Below are 15,869 nucleotides of genomic sequence, written 5' to 3' on the forward strand. Positions count from 1 at the left end.
ACAAATAATATAAAATGGCCCTGCATGGGGTTTCAGTTTGTTCTTTAGCGGGTCGATTAACTGCACACTAATTTTGTTCACTTACGAGTTATTTAATTACAAAAGCTTTGGACTTTTTGTTTCATCTTCTGGGCATCCAAAGTTCTGATCCTTTTGTGTTTCTACAACAAAGCCTCGGGTCCACTGAGTTTGCGACTTCTGCTTTGTGCAGAGGACAATAAAACCTTCCCCAACATCAGCTAACCTCCTCGTGGCTGGGAGCGAAAGGCTTCGGGAATCCCGCTTTCTCTCTCGCACCCATTCACTTAAAAGTCAAAAAGCTGGCAATGCGTGCAGTACGGCGCGGGGCTGGTCCCGGCCCTCCCTTTACGTTTCTCCAGCAGCTGTTTTCCTTACGGAGGTAAACAGGAGATTTTAAACACCGCTTCGCTGGGCACGGAGAAGAATACGCATAGTTTAATGTCTAACCTTTACTCATAAAGCCGTTACTAAATTTGGCCATTGTTTCTTCAAGCCCAAGCAAATTCTTAACCCCTATCTATCAAATCGGGTTTAATTCTCCCCTTCTTTCACCACCCTTACGCGCATTGGACAGAAGGAGCAAACAGACGGCGCTACTATTCCCAATCATAAAGGAACATTAATTTCGGGCTAACTGGCTAAAACACGAGTGAGCTCATTCCTCCCTTCCTCGGTCCGCCGATGCGCCACCGCACCCGAGCATCACCGCGAAACTTTCCTCTCTCCCCGCCTCAACGATGCCACCGGCTTCTTTCATCAATTATCGCGACACGTGTCGCGGGCGAGCCTCGGCCGGCACCGCGGTACCCACAGAGCCCCGGAACGGGCGGCGGGCGGGCGGATGCCCCGCGCAGGGACTCGCCGTCGGTTCCGGGGGGGTCTCCGCCACCACCGGCCCGTACCGGGGGGGGATTCGCAATCCCCGCCAAGCCGGGCCCCGGCCCTGATTGGCCGCGTCGCGGCGGCGGAGGCGGCGGCGGCTGCCCGGGGCCGGGCGGCGGCGGCGGGGGCCGGCGGAGGATGCCTTACCTTTCACCGAGCGGGGCTTGGCTTGCTTCCTCCTGGACATGTCCGGGCGCCGTGGCTCGTCCTCCTCCTCCTCGTCTTCCTCCTGTCCCTTCCTTCTCTTCCTCTCCCTGCCTTCTCTCTCGCCCCCCCGCCCCCCGCACCTCCAAACTTTGCGAGGCGAAGCGGCAGCAGCGGGATCGATTATTTGATTTTCTCACTTCTTTCGCCTGTTGCAATGCGGCAAGTTCAACTCCTCTTTCCACCCCCTCGGGCACCTTCCCCCGGGGAAAAAAAAAAATTGAAAAAAAAAAAAAAAGAAAGAAAGAAAAAAAGAAGAAAAATCGCGGGCGCAACAGTTGCAATATTTTTTTCCTTCTTGGGTTTTTTTGTTTGTTTGTTTGGGGTTTTTGTTTTTTGGAGTTTTTTTGTTCCTTCCTTCCCTCCCCCCCCCCTTGGATGTGCAAATTCTACCGACGCAAAGCGAGCCCGGCCCGCACCCCCACCCGCCTTTTTGTTCTCTTTAAAGTTTGCAGGCGCCCTGCGGCTCAGTCCGGCTCGCACTTTCGGAATAATAAATTTTTTTAAAGGAGAAAAAAAAAAAGCAAGAAAAAAAAAGCAGCAGAGCCCTGTGCGGGGTCCCTGGCTATGGGGTGGGGGAGGGCGCGCGGCGAGAACTCAGTGTCTAAACCCACGAGGAGCTCCGGCCCCGGCAATCCGGGGCGCTCCGGGGGTGCGACCTTGTTGCGATTTTCCTAAATCCTCCCTCGGCCGCGCTCGGCCCCCTCCCTCCCTCTCTGCCCGCTCGCCCCCGGCTGCTTCTCCCTTCCTCGCCCCCGCCGCTGACCGGGGAGGGCGACGAGTCCTTTTTTATGCTGGCGGCGGGGGCCGAGGGGCGGCCGCCCCGTGTCCCCGGCGCGGCGCGGCCGGCCGTGCGCGGCGCGGAGCTGGAGCTGGGCGGGCGGGCGGGTGGGATCCCCGCGGCCGGCCGCGCTCGCCGCCGCCTTCCCCTGCACGCACGCACTTCGCGGAACAAGGTAAGTGCTTCTTTGCATCGATGCCGGGGCCGCTAGCTGCCTCCATGGGTTATTCGCTGGAAGGTGGCACCGCTCCTGCCTTCATTGCTGCCGCTGCTGCCGCTGCTGCCCTGGGTTTTTATTTTCTTTAGCTCTCGCCAGCCTCCCTCTCTTTTCTTTGTCCTGGCTCCTTTTCCTCCTCCTGATCTTGCTGCTGGGGCTGCAGTGCAGACACACATAATAAAGCCAGGCTTGGCTGGAAATGTAGCTGAGTCCCAGCAGGAGGATGTGAGGAGTGGAGTCCCGGCGGGGGAGCGCTCTGATCCCGTAGGGAGCCCCGCGCAGCCTGCGCCGATCAGACGGAGAGAGAGCCAACAGCACCGAGCCATGGACGGCCCGGGAAATACAGCGGCCGCCCGCAAAACGCGGACCGCCGCCGCGGACCGGACTCGCGGCCGCGCGGAGCCGCCGCCCCCCCCTCTCCCTCCGCCCCGTCGGGTCCGGCCCGGCCCGGCCCGGCTCGGCTCGGCCGGCGCTGAGCCCGCGGCCCGGCCCGGAGAGCGCAGCCCCCGCACACGGGCCCGGCCCGGCCGCGCCGCCTTTGATCTGCACCGGGGCGGGGGCACTGAAATCTCCCCCGAGCGCGAAGGGCGCAGAGGCCGCGGGGAAAGTCGCGGGCGGTTTTTAACTAACACACACACACACATGCACACACACGTACACACACACACACACCCCTCCGCTGCCTGTTTGTGCAGAGCTGGGAGGGAGAGTTACTTTACTCTGCCTCTCCTGAGGTGTTAAATTTAGCAGGACTGGAGTTGCCCACTGGGAAGGCAGCTTCTAGAAAAATCTGAACTTGTCATCTCACGGAGCACTTGGTGCCAAGTTATGAATGAAATTACTCAAAATAAACACTCCATCAATTTCCTCTCCCGCTTAGACAGGGTTTGTTCGTTTCACGGAGCCTTTACTGCTGTGTAAGAACGAGGTGCATCCAGCAGTTCATTCACTGTGCCCCAAGCAGCGAGTTCGGAATTGTTTCCAAGCATCCTCAGCCCATGACGAGAGTCCAGCCGTGTATCTGGACATCAAAAGGGAAGGTGTCCTGAATGACAGGAATGGGTTTTTGCCAAGATCCTGTGCAAGTAGCCGTGTCAGAGGAAGGTGCTGAAGCCAGGCCCCAGGGCAGTGCAGAGGACGCAGCGCTCTGCCCAGCCTGCGGGCTTGCACCAAACGGGGCTGCAGGGGGCTGGGTATAGGCGCTGCTTTCTTGCTAGTGAGCTCCATCTGGAAAATATCTTCCTTTTTTTCTTTTTGCCCACACCAAAAGAAACCCAAGCAACTCAGGAATGAGTTTGTCATTTAATCAGGTGAGTTCAGTATAGAACTGTAAAAATTTTCCTTATTGCAGCAGCACATTTGACCAGATGTTTAGTGCTGATTTTCTGTTTTCTTAAGGTTTGACAGAAACTATTGGGTTTATTAATGTCACATTAAAGGTTTACAGTTCCCTCCTACTGTGTGATTCCAGATTGCCACCGCCACAGACTGGACATACAGTAAAAAATGTTTCCTGTAATGTCCTATAATCAAGGTATACTTCCTCCACCCCACTGCACTAAGTAGCAAATTGGGGGTTCAAAAAAGCATCCTGGAACAAGGATGGATTGCTAAAGAGCCCATGGCCCCAATTCTGATTCCAATAAAAATGGGGATAACTCTAGTTGACACAGACTCACCACTACAAAAAGCAATGTGGTAGCAGTTTCTGTAAAGAAATAAGGAAAGTTGACAAGGAGGAAAAAATGCTGTGATATGTGTATGGTTAAAAACACAGAATCCTGGTAAATTTGGTCAGCGTGACCCTAGATTCATATCCATTCAGCATCAGAGTTGGATCAGGAACTGAATTACTTCTGTATCCTTGTCTTATTGGAGAGGCTTAATCCCCAGGCTATCAACTTGTTTCTGTTCTCTCACTGGCCCAATGAATATTTAATTATTCTTACAAAGCAGAACAGCTTCAGCAGGACAGATTCTCATCCCAGAATGTGCTGGCGGTTGGGCACTCTCAGAGGAGTTCAGAGACCCAAATTCAAATCCCCATGCAATCAAGCAAAGAGGGGATTTCAATCTTAGTTTTACACATTCCACTTGGCAAGTAATTCCCAAGCCCCGTTGCCACCCCAAGCCTCTTTGCCATCCAGCCCTCTATTCCCACATTTTCTACATTTTTTAAAACAACTTTAAATCACACAATTAAAATGAAACAACTTTTCTCCATTTTTTAAATTCATCAGGAAATCTATAGATTTTCATTTTAATTTTTTTATTACCTTTTCTGTTGCCAGAGAGCCAGTGAGAAGGTTATTTGCAAGGCCCTACCCAGTTCAGAGCAAGGTGAGGAGCCCTGGTCTGAGCATCCCCAGCCCCTCCCATGAAAGTAGTTCAAGTTCAGTCCTAGGGTTGTTGCTAAAAACAGCAGCTTCGAACACCCTTAAAACCAGTGCCTTCCATGGTGGCATCTGTTGAGAAATACCCAGTTTATAGCCAGTGATAAAGAAAGCAGGAAGGTAGATTTGACAGAAAAAAATTATCTGTCTTTAAATGTAGCACACACATATATAATTATTAATTCATCCCTCTCTATTATCTTCAAACCCAGCAATACACAGATTTCCTCCAGGCCCTGCTCTGTAAGTACATCTCTGCTCCACAGAGTTTTCCAACATGTGCCTAAATGCTTTGCTGCTCTATTGTCACAACACATCATTTGTGCATCTCCTCCAGATATATGTACATGGAGTTTATGTGGTCCCACAGCCCGTCTTGAGCAAAGAAACCCCCATAACCCTGCTGGGCCCCCCAGAGAAATGGAGAGTTCACCCATCCAGGGTCTCTTCCCAACACCAGAACTTAAACTCATATTGTCATTAAAATAGATACATTCCAGAGCACTAATAACAAGGGAAGACTTCACAGGCTTTATTAAAATATTTAAGGCAAGTGACACCAGCCTGTGTGCTAATTTAATAAAAATACATTTAATAATTTAATTTAATTATGGTAATTTAGGAATGTAATAAAAATATTTTTTGAATCTCTTATCAATCTTGTTCCCTCACAGATGCTTTTTCCTTTTATTCTGGGGAATTTTAATAAAAGCACAAAGCTGAGACTGCCAGAGTGCAGAGCTGCTCTCTCCGGGAGAGAACCGAGAGCCCTCCCGCAGCTCCGAATGACGTCCATGTCTCATCAGGTCGCTGGGACAATTTGGATGCCGGATTCTCTGCTTGTAACCCCTTTTGGGAATGTCATTGTTCTATATTATGCATGACACAGATCCTATACTATACACAAGGCAGCTGCTGGTGAGAGGGAACTAGTCCTGAGATGCAGAGGAGCCCCCCGAGCTCAGCATGGCTTGTCTGAAAACAGGATTTGCTGGTGGAGGCATCCGCCACCTCCTCCATCAGATCGGCCATCCGAGCCCATGAGGCTGCCAGGGAGGCACCGAGCCCTGATCTGGGGGGACGTGGTGGTCCCTGCCCTGCACTCACTGCCACGCTGCTCCTCAAAGACACCAGGGCTGGTTTCAATGTGCTCCTTTTCTGGGGAACCATACACTTGCTTTTCACGCCAGCTAACTCAAGATGTTGATTTCATTTTGCTTTGCTCTCTTCTGCCACGTGCATGCCCAGTGAACACCATTTTTAAAGTTTGACGACTTTCAGGAAGATGCTATCCATAACAATAGTGACATCTGAGATAGTCCTACCCTGGCAGCCCTATAGGAAACTGATTGGGATTTCTCTGGAAAATGCAGGCAGGACTACCAGCCCCTCTACAGTTATAGATTTATTTGCATTCAGTACTTAGAGCAAACCCCTATACATTTCTAAATATAGAGAATTATTTTGAAAGTATTTCAGTATCAGTTTGCAGTTACAAGTTGTATAAAAATGACACAGTTCTGTAAAGACAAAAATACAATCTTCATTAAAGGGATGTTCAACAATAACTATGGGAGTTAAGCACCCAGTGAATCAGGCCTACTTTGAGAAAGCCAGCCTCAGTAAGAATTTGAACTTTGCAAAGTCAAAAAGAGGAGTATCTTCAACACATAAAAAGACTGAGAGGGTGATCACCCATTAGCATGCAGCAGAGGGAAGATCACCATAATTGTATAGCAGCCAGTAAGAGTCAACCTATAATAAAGAATATATTATATGAATAGACCTAATTAAGAGATGCTGCATAATATCTAAAAAATGTGGCAAAAGGCTCATGTCCCAGAAAAAGCCATACTGCACAATCAGATCAGAAGGTCCAGCTAAGAAGACCAGGCAAAATGGGAACTGAACAGTGCAAAGACCTGGTATCCAAGGCACTCGTACCCTCACGAGCCCTCAGCACAGCAGGAGCTGCCGTGGCTGAGGTTTGACAGAGGTGAGCGAACACCTGAGCTCTCTGGATGTGCAAAGGAATACAGGCACATGCAGGAAACTATTAAAGGACTAGATTATTCCTTAAAAGAGATAATGTTTTCAAAGCACACAGCACAATGCAATCATTCAGCAGAGAGTCAAATGTCACAGTGGATACAGCTGCAAGACAGCGTCTCTCTTTATTTACAGTAAAATATGTCAAATAGGGAACACAAAGGCAACGTTGGGATAAACACGGGGCTGGTGCACACAAAGGCAGGCAGCATCCACAGCTCATCAGACAACCTGAATAAAAGCCCCGACTACAATGCCAGCCCAGTTTCTATGGTGCTCTTGAGTTAAAGCCTCCAAACACTTTACATAAATAAATAACTGGCATCCCACATTCTAGATTTAAGCAAGGACTGACATAGCCTTATATTTGGGCTACAGAGCAGCAGAGGGAGGATGTGCACGGAAAGGAGAGGTGTCTGCAGGCAGGGCACCTGAGTATAACTTTGGGAAGTTATAGTGAAAAGGGATTGAGATGTTATCAAGGGCATTGAAAATGGAAGGGGAAATTTCACTGTGAAACACATTTTGGTAGGAACAGGATTAGGAACTTGTTTCATGTGCACATACCATGTGTACCAATATTAGTATTCATACATCTCTAATAAGCGCAGCAATTTCAAACTCTTTTCCACTTGTGTATGGCTCTTACTTCTATCCATTTTTTTTTTTTTTTTTTTTTTAGTTAAAGAAGTTACAATAGTCTGAAATCAAGATAGAGTAAGTGGTGCAGTTAGTGAAAATTTTTTAAAAATACTATTGTACACTGGAGCTGAATTTAGCTCAAATATCACAAAATACCCATCTGTAGATGAATCACATATTCACCCCTCTCCATAGATACAGTAAAAGTCATTACTGATATTAGTGCTGAAGACACAGATCCATGCAATGCCCTACAAATACAAGCAGGTATTCCATAGTTGACCAAGCAAAGTTTTTATTCATTTTGGCCTCTGTTCCAATTAGGTGAGGGAGTCAGGCAGAGGATCTGAACTTCCTGGCAAAAACACCTTTAGCACAAAGGATATTCCAGGCTCTGCATCTGCCTTTTGAATATTTCTGTAATGAAAACTTAGTGATAATGTTACTTACTAACTTATGATGTTTAGTATAAGAAAGTATAAAGTTTCCATATTTTTATTACAGCTCAGAGAAAAGTCTCTCTCTGTGAGCCGCATATTCTGTGTTCTTTTCATTCCTGTTGGCCGTGGGTCTGTGCTGCTGCTCAAAGGACATAAAGAATTAAAAATACATTAAATACATTATTCTTTTGAATTAGTTAAAAGTGGGTGAAGCCCTGGTGTAGGAAGGTGAGCTGGCCAGTGGAGGTATGTTACAGGTTCTCCAGCTGCTGGCTCCAGCACGGCCCCTGTCCCTCACCCTCTCCTTGATGTCAGCTCAGCTCTGCAAGCTCCGACAAGGCATTTCTGCAATGAGGATGGGTCACTGCATCTCTTTCCCCGTGAGAGTAGTTCACTGTGCCCACTGAGACCCTTTCTTCCCAGGGTTGCGATCAAAGAGCTCATTCACTTTACCGGGCTTTGTTACTCGGGTGGAAGCTCCCCTTGTACTCAACAGGCATCTTCACTGCTCTCTGGCCAGCAGCGGTGGCAAAAGCCACGATATAGGGTTTATAATTTTATTCACATCTTTGCCAGCATTGCTGACTGGGATAATGTTGAGATACGGGGAACGAAAGTAGTTGGAATGACAAAGCTGGAGGAGAGGAGAGGCACAGCAAGGGCAGCACCAGGAGCTCAGCAAGGGGCTCCAGGAGCTCCAGGGCAAAGCACGGCAGCAGCCTTCAAAGCTGTTCCTTCTCCACCAGTACAAAGCCTTTTAAGTGCACTCTTTAAGTTGAATGCCGTGTACTTTTACATAACTGAAGGAGAACAAATACCCCATTAGCAGATAATTAGCACTTGGACTCTGAATACTTGTTTAAAGTATTATGGATCGACCTCCAGCATTAGGAGTGATTCATGTCCCCCATACATTCAGGCATCCTTGTTTCTTTTTATGATTATAAATTTCTGTACCATGTATCTGTGTAATGTTTATGAGATGTTCAGAATTACACTCCAGAGACAGAAGATTTCTCTACCCAGAGAAAAGTTTAGCAATATTAATAGCTAATAGTGGGCACATCACTTTTCCTTCCACCCTACAGTCAAAAAGTCCCATTCACATTAGTCCGGGATCATCTCTGGTGGATGGCGGATTTTCTCAGCCATTAAGCCCGGTCCCAGCAGGGGTTAGGAAGTGTTGTGAGGCCTTGGGGCAAACTCACCCCAGGAACTGGACCTGGCGGCACCCACACCATGGAAACTCTCAAAATGTGGTATCAAAGGCTGACAAGCACAACCAGCAGTCTGGACCGGCTCCTATCGGGTGTCAGAGAGAAACCTGTCGCCATGGTCTGAACTCTTGGAAGCATTTTACAGGGGTGGGCACAGCTTGTCTAAAAACTCATATGTTTCCAAAGGTTTCCACTCCACTGGTATTTTCGCAATAAAATAACAGGGAGAAGCGATCTCTCCTCGCCTCTGTTTCCTCGCAAGTATGTATACAATGGTCCTCGAGCACATTTCCAATCCTAACAGCGTTACCCAGCTATCTACTACTGCTGTGTCTTTAAAAACTGTGCACCAAGTAAAGATGCTTTGCACCAAAACCTTCTCACCCTCCAGATTGTCTCTGCCATGAAAACCATCACAGGGCGCTTTGGCAAGCAGTGGTACGAAACCAGTGCTCACAACTGCAGTACAACATGTCCCAGCTCAGCCTGTCCCTGCCTGACATCCCTGCTCCAGGAGATGCTGCCTCTCCACCCTCAGAGCTGCTCATAGGTCCAGAAAAGCAAAGTCCAAACAGTGGCTTCACATTAAACCAAGCAACTTGAGGACAGGCAGCCGAACTGCTGCTGTCACCTCCTCTTCCAGCTCCTTCCCACTGAACTGAAGAAAAGAAAACTGAAACACAAATCAAGTCCCATTCTACAAAATTAATAGTTTCCACTTGGTTCTTTTCTGTGCCTGCTTTCATTCTGTAATTACGCAAAAAGACACAACGTACTGCATGGTGCTATTGATTAGCAAACCCCACAGCTGCACTGGCAGACCCACAGGCAGTTTTGAAAGAGGCATTTTAAAGAAAGTTTGTTCCTTAATACCAAGATATTTTTGGTCCCCCTTCTGATTTGGTGTGATAACGTGGATGAGCTTGGGGTGGGAAGCAGGTGGCAGTGTGACAACATGCAGTTTTTATTCCTGTAAAAAACTTCACAAGAAAGTTATCTCTTCACTATTGAATAGGAAATTATTGAATAGAAAATTATCTCATTGCTATTGAATTATGATGCCAAAAACCCAGGGAAAAGATCTCATTTTCTATTAAATTCAGTAAGATTTGTCAAGTAGTTTCTATAGAATGTGCATAGGTTTCTTCAGACTTCTCTCAGTTCCATCTCTCCAGAGGGTTTTGGAAGGGTCAGAGAATATTTCCCTGTTATCAGGCAAATTGATGTTCTGTTTAAATCCTGCAATTGGCAGTGTTTATTTTTCTCTTATTAGGACTCCTTTTGTAGATAGAAAGGAATAAGTCTTATCAGCCATAAGACTTACAGCCAGCTGTGCAAAATAGGAGAGGCCATAGGGTATAAAGAGAACTGGATTTGTTTACATTTATTTTTATGGTTGTATTTTAAAATCCTAATGCCCATTTTAATATGCATCAGTGCAAATTCTTAAAATACTTATAACAATATCAACTTTAAAAATTTGCCCTGCTGTTTATTTGGTTATCTTGCTACGTATCTCAATACTATTGTTGTGTCCTCCAATCAGGCACCGAATGCCCAGGGTCCCGGTGTGTGGAATTTCCCAGAGGCGAGCACAACCATCCACGAGGGCAGCAGATGAAAAACTCCTGCTCCAGAAGCTTACATACATCTCTGGGCAACCACCACTGCTGTCTGGGCGACCAGGGGATTTCCTAGGTTGGCACTGCCATGAGGGCCCAGCTGGAAGGGCACGGCTCGGCTCGGCTCGGCTCGGCACGGAGCACCGGGGCAGTTCGAACATCGCAGCCGCCGGGCACAGTGGGCACTGCGGGGCCGGCTCTGGCGGCCACATTGGCGGCTGCGGGGCTGACTGTTCCTGCCCGCAGATCCCGGGGGAATGTGATCCCAAAGTGATGGCCATTCCCGGGAGCCATCGCCACTCGGGGCACAACAGACTGTCAGGTCCTGACACGTCTTCTCGAGAGAAAAAGCACGGCTCCGGGTGGCCGCGCCGTGGGAAAGGAGCCCGCTGCGGCATGCGGGAGCCCGCAGCTCTGGTGCCGTGCCCAGCCTCGGGCGAGCGGCTCGGAGGGGCTCCCGGCGGCACAGCCGGGGCGCGGGGCCACGCTGGGAGCAGCTGGACAGGCCACGAATTCCTGCCGGCGGCCGGCCCGGCGGGGCATAGCAACGGGAGCCGGGGGAGGAACGGGAAGCAGCGGGAGCTGTGAGAAAGCGAGCGGAGCCGCGGGGCCAGGCGGGGGCCGGAGCGGGGGCGCGGAGGAGGAGGAGGAGGAGGCGGCAGGGGCGGCTCGGGCCCTCCCGCCGGGCACGGCTCCTCTCCGAACGCCCCCAAAGCCGCCGGTTTGCGGCCGCTCCCGTTCGTGCCAGCGTGCCCCGGGCTCGGCCCCCAGAGCGGCCGCGACGCGCACGGCAATGCCGCCAGCCCCGCAGCGGGGCACTGCTGCACTCCCCGCGCTGCCAGCCGGGGCACACAGCGAGTGCCCCCTCCGGCACCGCTGCCCGCCGCTCACTGCGCCCCTCACTGCCTCGGCCGAGGCTGCGGAACGGCATCGCTCCCCGGCCGCGGGCGGATTTTGAAGGGCCGTGGCCCCGGGGTGGCTCCGGCGCTCGGTGCAGCCGTGGCTGCTCCGCACAGGGTCCCGCTCCCGAGGGGAACCGGCCTCGCCGGGGGCTGGCATTGCGCAGCCACCGGATTTCATGTCACAAAGGATGTTTTACTGCACGGGTTTGTTCTTCTGCATGAGGAAAACGTTAATCAAAATGCAGAGGAGACACAATAGCTGTACAGATACATTAAATATCTAGTTACTACGCAATAAATAATTAATAAAGTTAATCAATTTCACCATACTCTGGTCAAGTAATACCAGTAATACCCTTACAAGCAATCAATAGCAATAAGACATAACATTTGTATGAGCCTTCTCTTTTCTGTGTGATCATTAATAACCAACAGCTGAGCAGTCCTGATACCGCAGGCCAGCTAAAACTTCAGGAAGTTTCGATTACATCAATGATTCTGCTTTTAGTTTGTGAAATGCTCCGGAGGCGTCCGGCATATCTAACAGGCATGTAGGCTGGGGTTTCCCAATGAATTTAGGGAATCTAAATGCCAAGCTTCTCTTCACTTCCAGTGGAAATAAATTCCCAGCAAGTAAATTCAGGCCTTTTCAAAACCTTAGCGTTCATATTTTGAAAGTTACACATCCACAGTGGCAGGTTTTTACCACTTTCCTAATTTTAGCTGCAAACAGGGAGCAGGGCCCTCTCCTATGTAAGGAAAGTGGGGGGGAAAGACAACCTGCAGAAAATTGCTTATATGTACAAAGTTTACAGAAGTTTGTATATAAAGTTTAGAAACCATCACAATTTCTCTTCTGGAATTTGCAGCCATCTGCACCTGGCAGAGCTCTCAGCTGGAGGCTACCGCAGGGCTGAGTCATTTCAGAAGGTAGCAACAACTGGCCTGATTTCCTCAGGAGTTAAAATAGTTCCCAACACACAGTACTTTGTTTCTTGTCCAGCAATTTGGAGAGGGAGGTTTGTCCTCCACAGGGTGAGACATGGTGTGGGGGGCTGGTGCTCCTTCCAGGCCACTTGCCTCATTGTCCTGGGTGGCCACATGCATGCAGGGGCTGGAGCCAGTCCCTTGGAGGAAACCACATCAGCTGCTGGCTCAGGCACTGCCATGGCAGGAGGAAAAAGATGGCTTGTACCTCCAGGGGTCAGTGGCACCAGCACTGAGATGGGTCCTGCCTGTGGGTCCTCACGCCCGGGCAGTTCTGTATGTTCAGGTGCACCTTGTCCAGCACCACCACAGGGCTCCTGTCACAGTCAGGGTGGCACTGGGACAGGGGGTGCTGCCAGGCACTCTCTGCAGCTCCTCCAGTTCCTGGGAGCTACTAACATCAGTGTCAACAACGAAGTTTGCCTCTTCAGGGTATTTTTAGCAGCTTCCTGCCCCATGACCAGAGGATAAAGGCAGCCTGGCTGGATGAGAACAGGTCACTGAAACACAGTGACACTCGGTAATGAACCAAGGCTTGCCAAGTGTCAGAGCTAACTGTGGCCTAGACTGCTCCTACAGTCCAGCCACTGCCCTGCTTCCAGCCCACCCTTCCCCTCTGCAGTGAGCTCCAGCAGTGTGTGAGGCCCCCAGTGCAGCTGTACCCCCATCCGCCCATCCTGGCTGCAGTGCTGAGCTCTCAGGGTGCAGATGGCCACCTCAGCACTGAGCACTGGGGCCAGGCTGGGACCGCCAAACTAAAGAGCCACAGGAGGAAGAACAGAAGAGCTTTGTAGAAATATGTATTTTTACATCAGAGTCCTTTGTATGTACAAAAAAACCCCACCCTGCTGTGTTAGGAGAAAAAAAGTCCTGTGGGCATTTCAGATCAACCTATTTTATTAATGCAAACTGCCAGATTCAACATGAGCCAGCCTGAAAAACAAGAGGCTGAGAAGGAGGAACGTATCCATGGTAAGCACTCGGCAGGCCCATCACTCACATCACTCCTAGCTGGGAACCAGAAACAGAGGCAGGCAACTGATAGTGGTGCAAAACAAAGATCTCTGTAATTTGGAGTGGGTTTTGCCCACTCTGCCTGGGGCTGTACTGTACCTGCCTTTTCTTACTGTCAAACGACCTGAGCATTCGTGGACAAAACAGTGACAGCAAACATGTTTTGGATGTGGAAAATATGTGTGCCAAGTGCTGCCTACATTTGCACACCTGAGCATGCAGACTCAGAGCACAGCTGCATGGGGCCATGGATGGGGCTGGCTGGACCTGTCTGCAGCGCTGTGGGCTTTACACAGCCACTTGTTAACTGCTCTGTGTGGCATCGGTGTGAAATATTCATTTAGGAGTCCAGTGTGCAATTTCAGGAGATTTCAAATGATTTAAGAATAACTGCATATCAGAAAATGTCTATAAAATGAACTCTCAAGAAAAGATGTGAAAAATTTAAACCCCAAGTCATTAAATATTCACGGTGATGTATTTGCTCAGCTCTAATCAGCATCTGAAGAAGGCTGATAAATGCTGCTTATGAGCAGTTCAAATAGCAGGATGGGTTAAAGTAAAAAAGAATGTTAAATCCCAGGATATTAGCAGCCAGTAGAGGGAATTACTTGTGCAACAACAGGATAAATAACAGGTTAGGAAAAAAGATAAATGCAATGGGGTCATTCTGATGGCTATCTCTGGAGGTGAAGACACCAATCTCCAGGCAGAGCCAGAACTCCAGGTGCTCTCTCCAGGGACACACAGCAAAGAGCACCCATCTGCCCTCACAGGCTCTTCTCTTCCACCACCCACCTGAAGAAACACGGTACCTTTGATTTCACTGCCTCTCTAATGGTGTCAGAAGTTGGTAGAGATATGCACACACAAAAGAAGGCTGCAGAGTCCTGTTTCACTATGAAACCACTCCACAAATCCTTCTCACTATTTTTGTGAGGAGAAAATATGCCTGTGAAGGCAGGGCACAGAGGACCAGAGCAATACTGGCAGAGACAGGAGCTGGAGCAGAGATAGAAGTTAGGCTCTGAAGTCAACAGAAGTGTGGCTGGGTTTTTGGTGAGTATTTTATGGCCTTGGGGCAGTGCCCCTCTGGCTCTGCGTCCACAAGAAGTGAGAAGTGCAGTTACCTCTGAGAACTGCACATTTGAGCATATGCCATGAGGAAAACAATGCTCCTGAATCACTCTGCCTCAGTTTCACCAGGAGCAAACCGAGCCAATAACTGCTATGTCTCTCTGGGGAATGCTCCATGATTTAGGCTGTATTTGGGTCATAAGAGACTTCAAAGGTCCTTTGAGCAAAAGCATTAAAGTGCTGCAAAATATGACAGGCACGGTAGACAGCGGCCTGGCAGTAAGGCACTCCTGAGCTACAAAATTCTAATCTTGCCTCCCCAGATGATTCTATCAGCCCTGCAATCACTTTTGCAGCTCTTCCTTGAACTCTTCCTTGCTCTAGGTATTATTTGTACAAAATGGGATGCCCAGACCCATCATGCTCTGACCCTGATGAGACCCTGACACACCTGGGGGGTCGCAGGGGGGTGTGATCCCCAGCCCCACTGGAACCCCTTTCTCCCAGCGCCTGTGGGCTGTAACGATGAGCTGGGTATTCCTCAGGAGCCCAAGACTTCACAAGAGAAAGAGAAAAATCTAAATACTATTAGGAGGAGGTGTAGCCACTGTCAGAAGACAAGCCATGGAAAGAGCTGGCAAAGAGTGTTACTAAATATTTTAAGATCAAATAAACCTGACATCTTAGAGAGCTCTGGTCCATTATTTTTGTTCAAATTATATGCGCATCTTCTAATGAATACCTCTGCAACCATGAACACAAAACATAAGAGGGACAGAGAAAGAAAAATCTTGCTGAACAAGGGAGTTACAATACTGTAGGAATGCAGGAGTCTGTGATCTGTGTTATTTCTTTGCTTAAGGCCACCTAGCAACAGCACATAGGTTAATCCTCCACAGACTGAACAGACAGCATCAGCCAACAGGAAAACAAAACATCTCTGCTAGAAAAAAATCAGAACAAGGATTACCCATTTGCAAGAGGGTTGTAGAAACAGAGAGCAACAAATAAGAAAGCGGTATACATGATACTCCTGCAAAAGGAAGATTTCCCTGTAAATAGAGTTATTGTCCACCTTGTTATTAAAAATACAAAAAGAGCTTTACAACATTTACAGAAAACCTCAGTGGGAGCTGCGGGAGCCCTGCTCCACAGGGAGCTGGGAAGATGAGCTGTGGTCAAGGCTGGTTGCCATCTTAGAGAGCGCTTTTAAATGATAAATAGAGTGTCCTCTAAAACAAAAAATAAACCTCTGGAGCCATAACCCTTCTGCCAGGGGCTAGCAGCACCTTCAAGGGCAGGTTCAGATCTCTACAAGCATTTCTTGGATGTTAAGACATACCATCACTTTCTTAAAGCCATTGTTCACAGTGACTCAGCCCACTCTCTTTGCAGCTCTGCCAGGCTCCCCCACACCAGGA

At 49.1% G+C, this 15,869-nt stretch overlaps 1 protein-coding gene across 3 annotated transcripts in view; it reads right to left on the reverse strand.

Moving 5' to 3' along the window:
* Positions 1-15,869, reverse strand: part of ZNF423 (zinc finger protein 423) — a 282,147-nt gene that overhangs the window by 224,467 nt on the left and 41,811 nt on the right. The window contains exon 1 of one of the 3 annotated variants that reach the window (XM_063167746.1): positions 1,051-1,461. The exons of the other annotated variants lie outside the window; for them this stretch is intronic. Coding sequence (XP_063023816.1) covers positions 1,051-1,090 — 40 coding nt within the window. The 5' untranslated portion in view covers positions 1,091-1,461. Of the gene's footprint in view, positions 1-1,050; positions 1,462-15,869 lie in introns of those variants that run through there. 3 annotated transcript variants of the gene reach the window in all.

This window comes from Melospiza melodia, chromosome 13 (assembly GCF_035770615.1).
Source record: "Melospiza melodia melodia isolate bMelMel2 chromosome 13, bMelMel2.pri, whole genome shotgun sequence".
NCBI lineage: Eukaryota > Metazoa > Chordata > Aves > Passeriformes > Passerellidae > Melospiza > Melospiza melodia.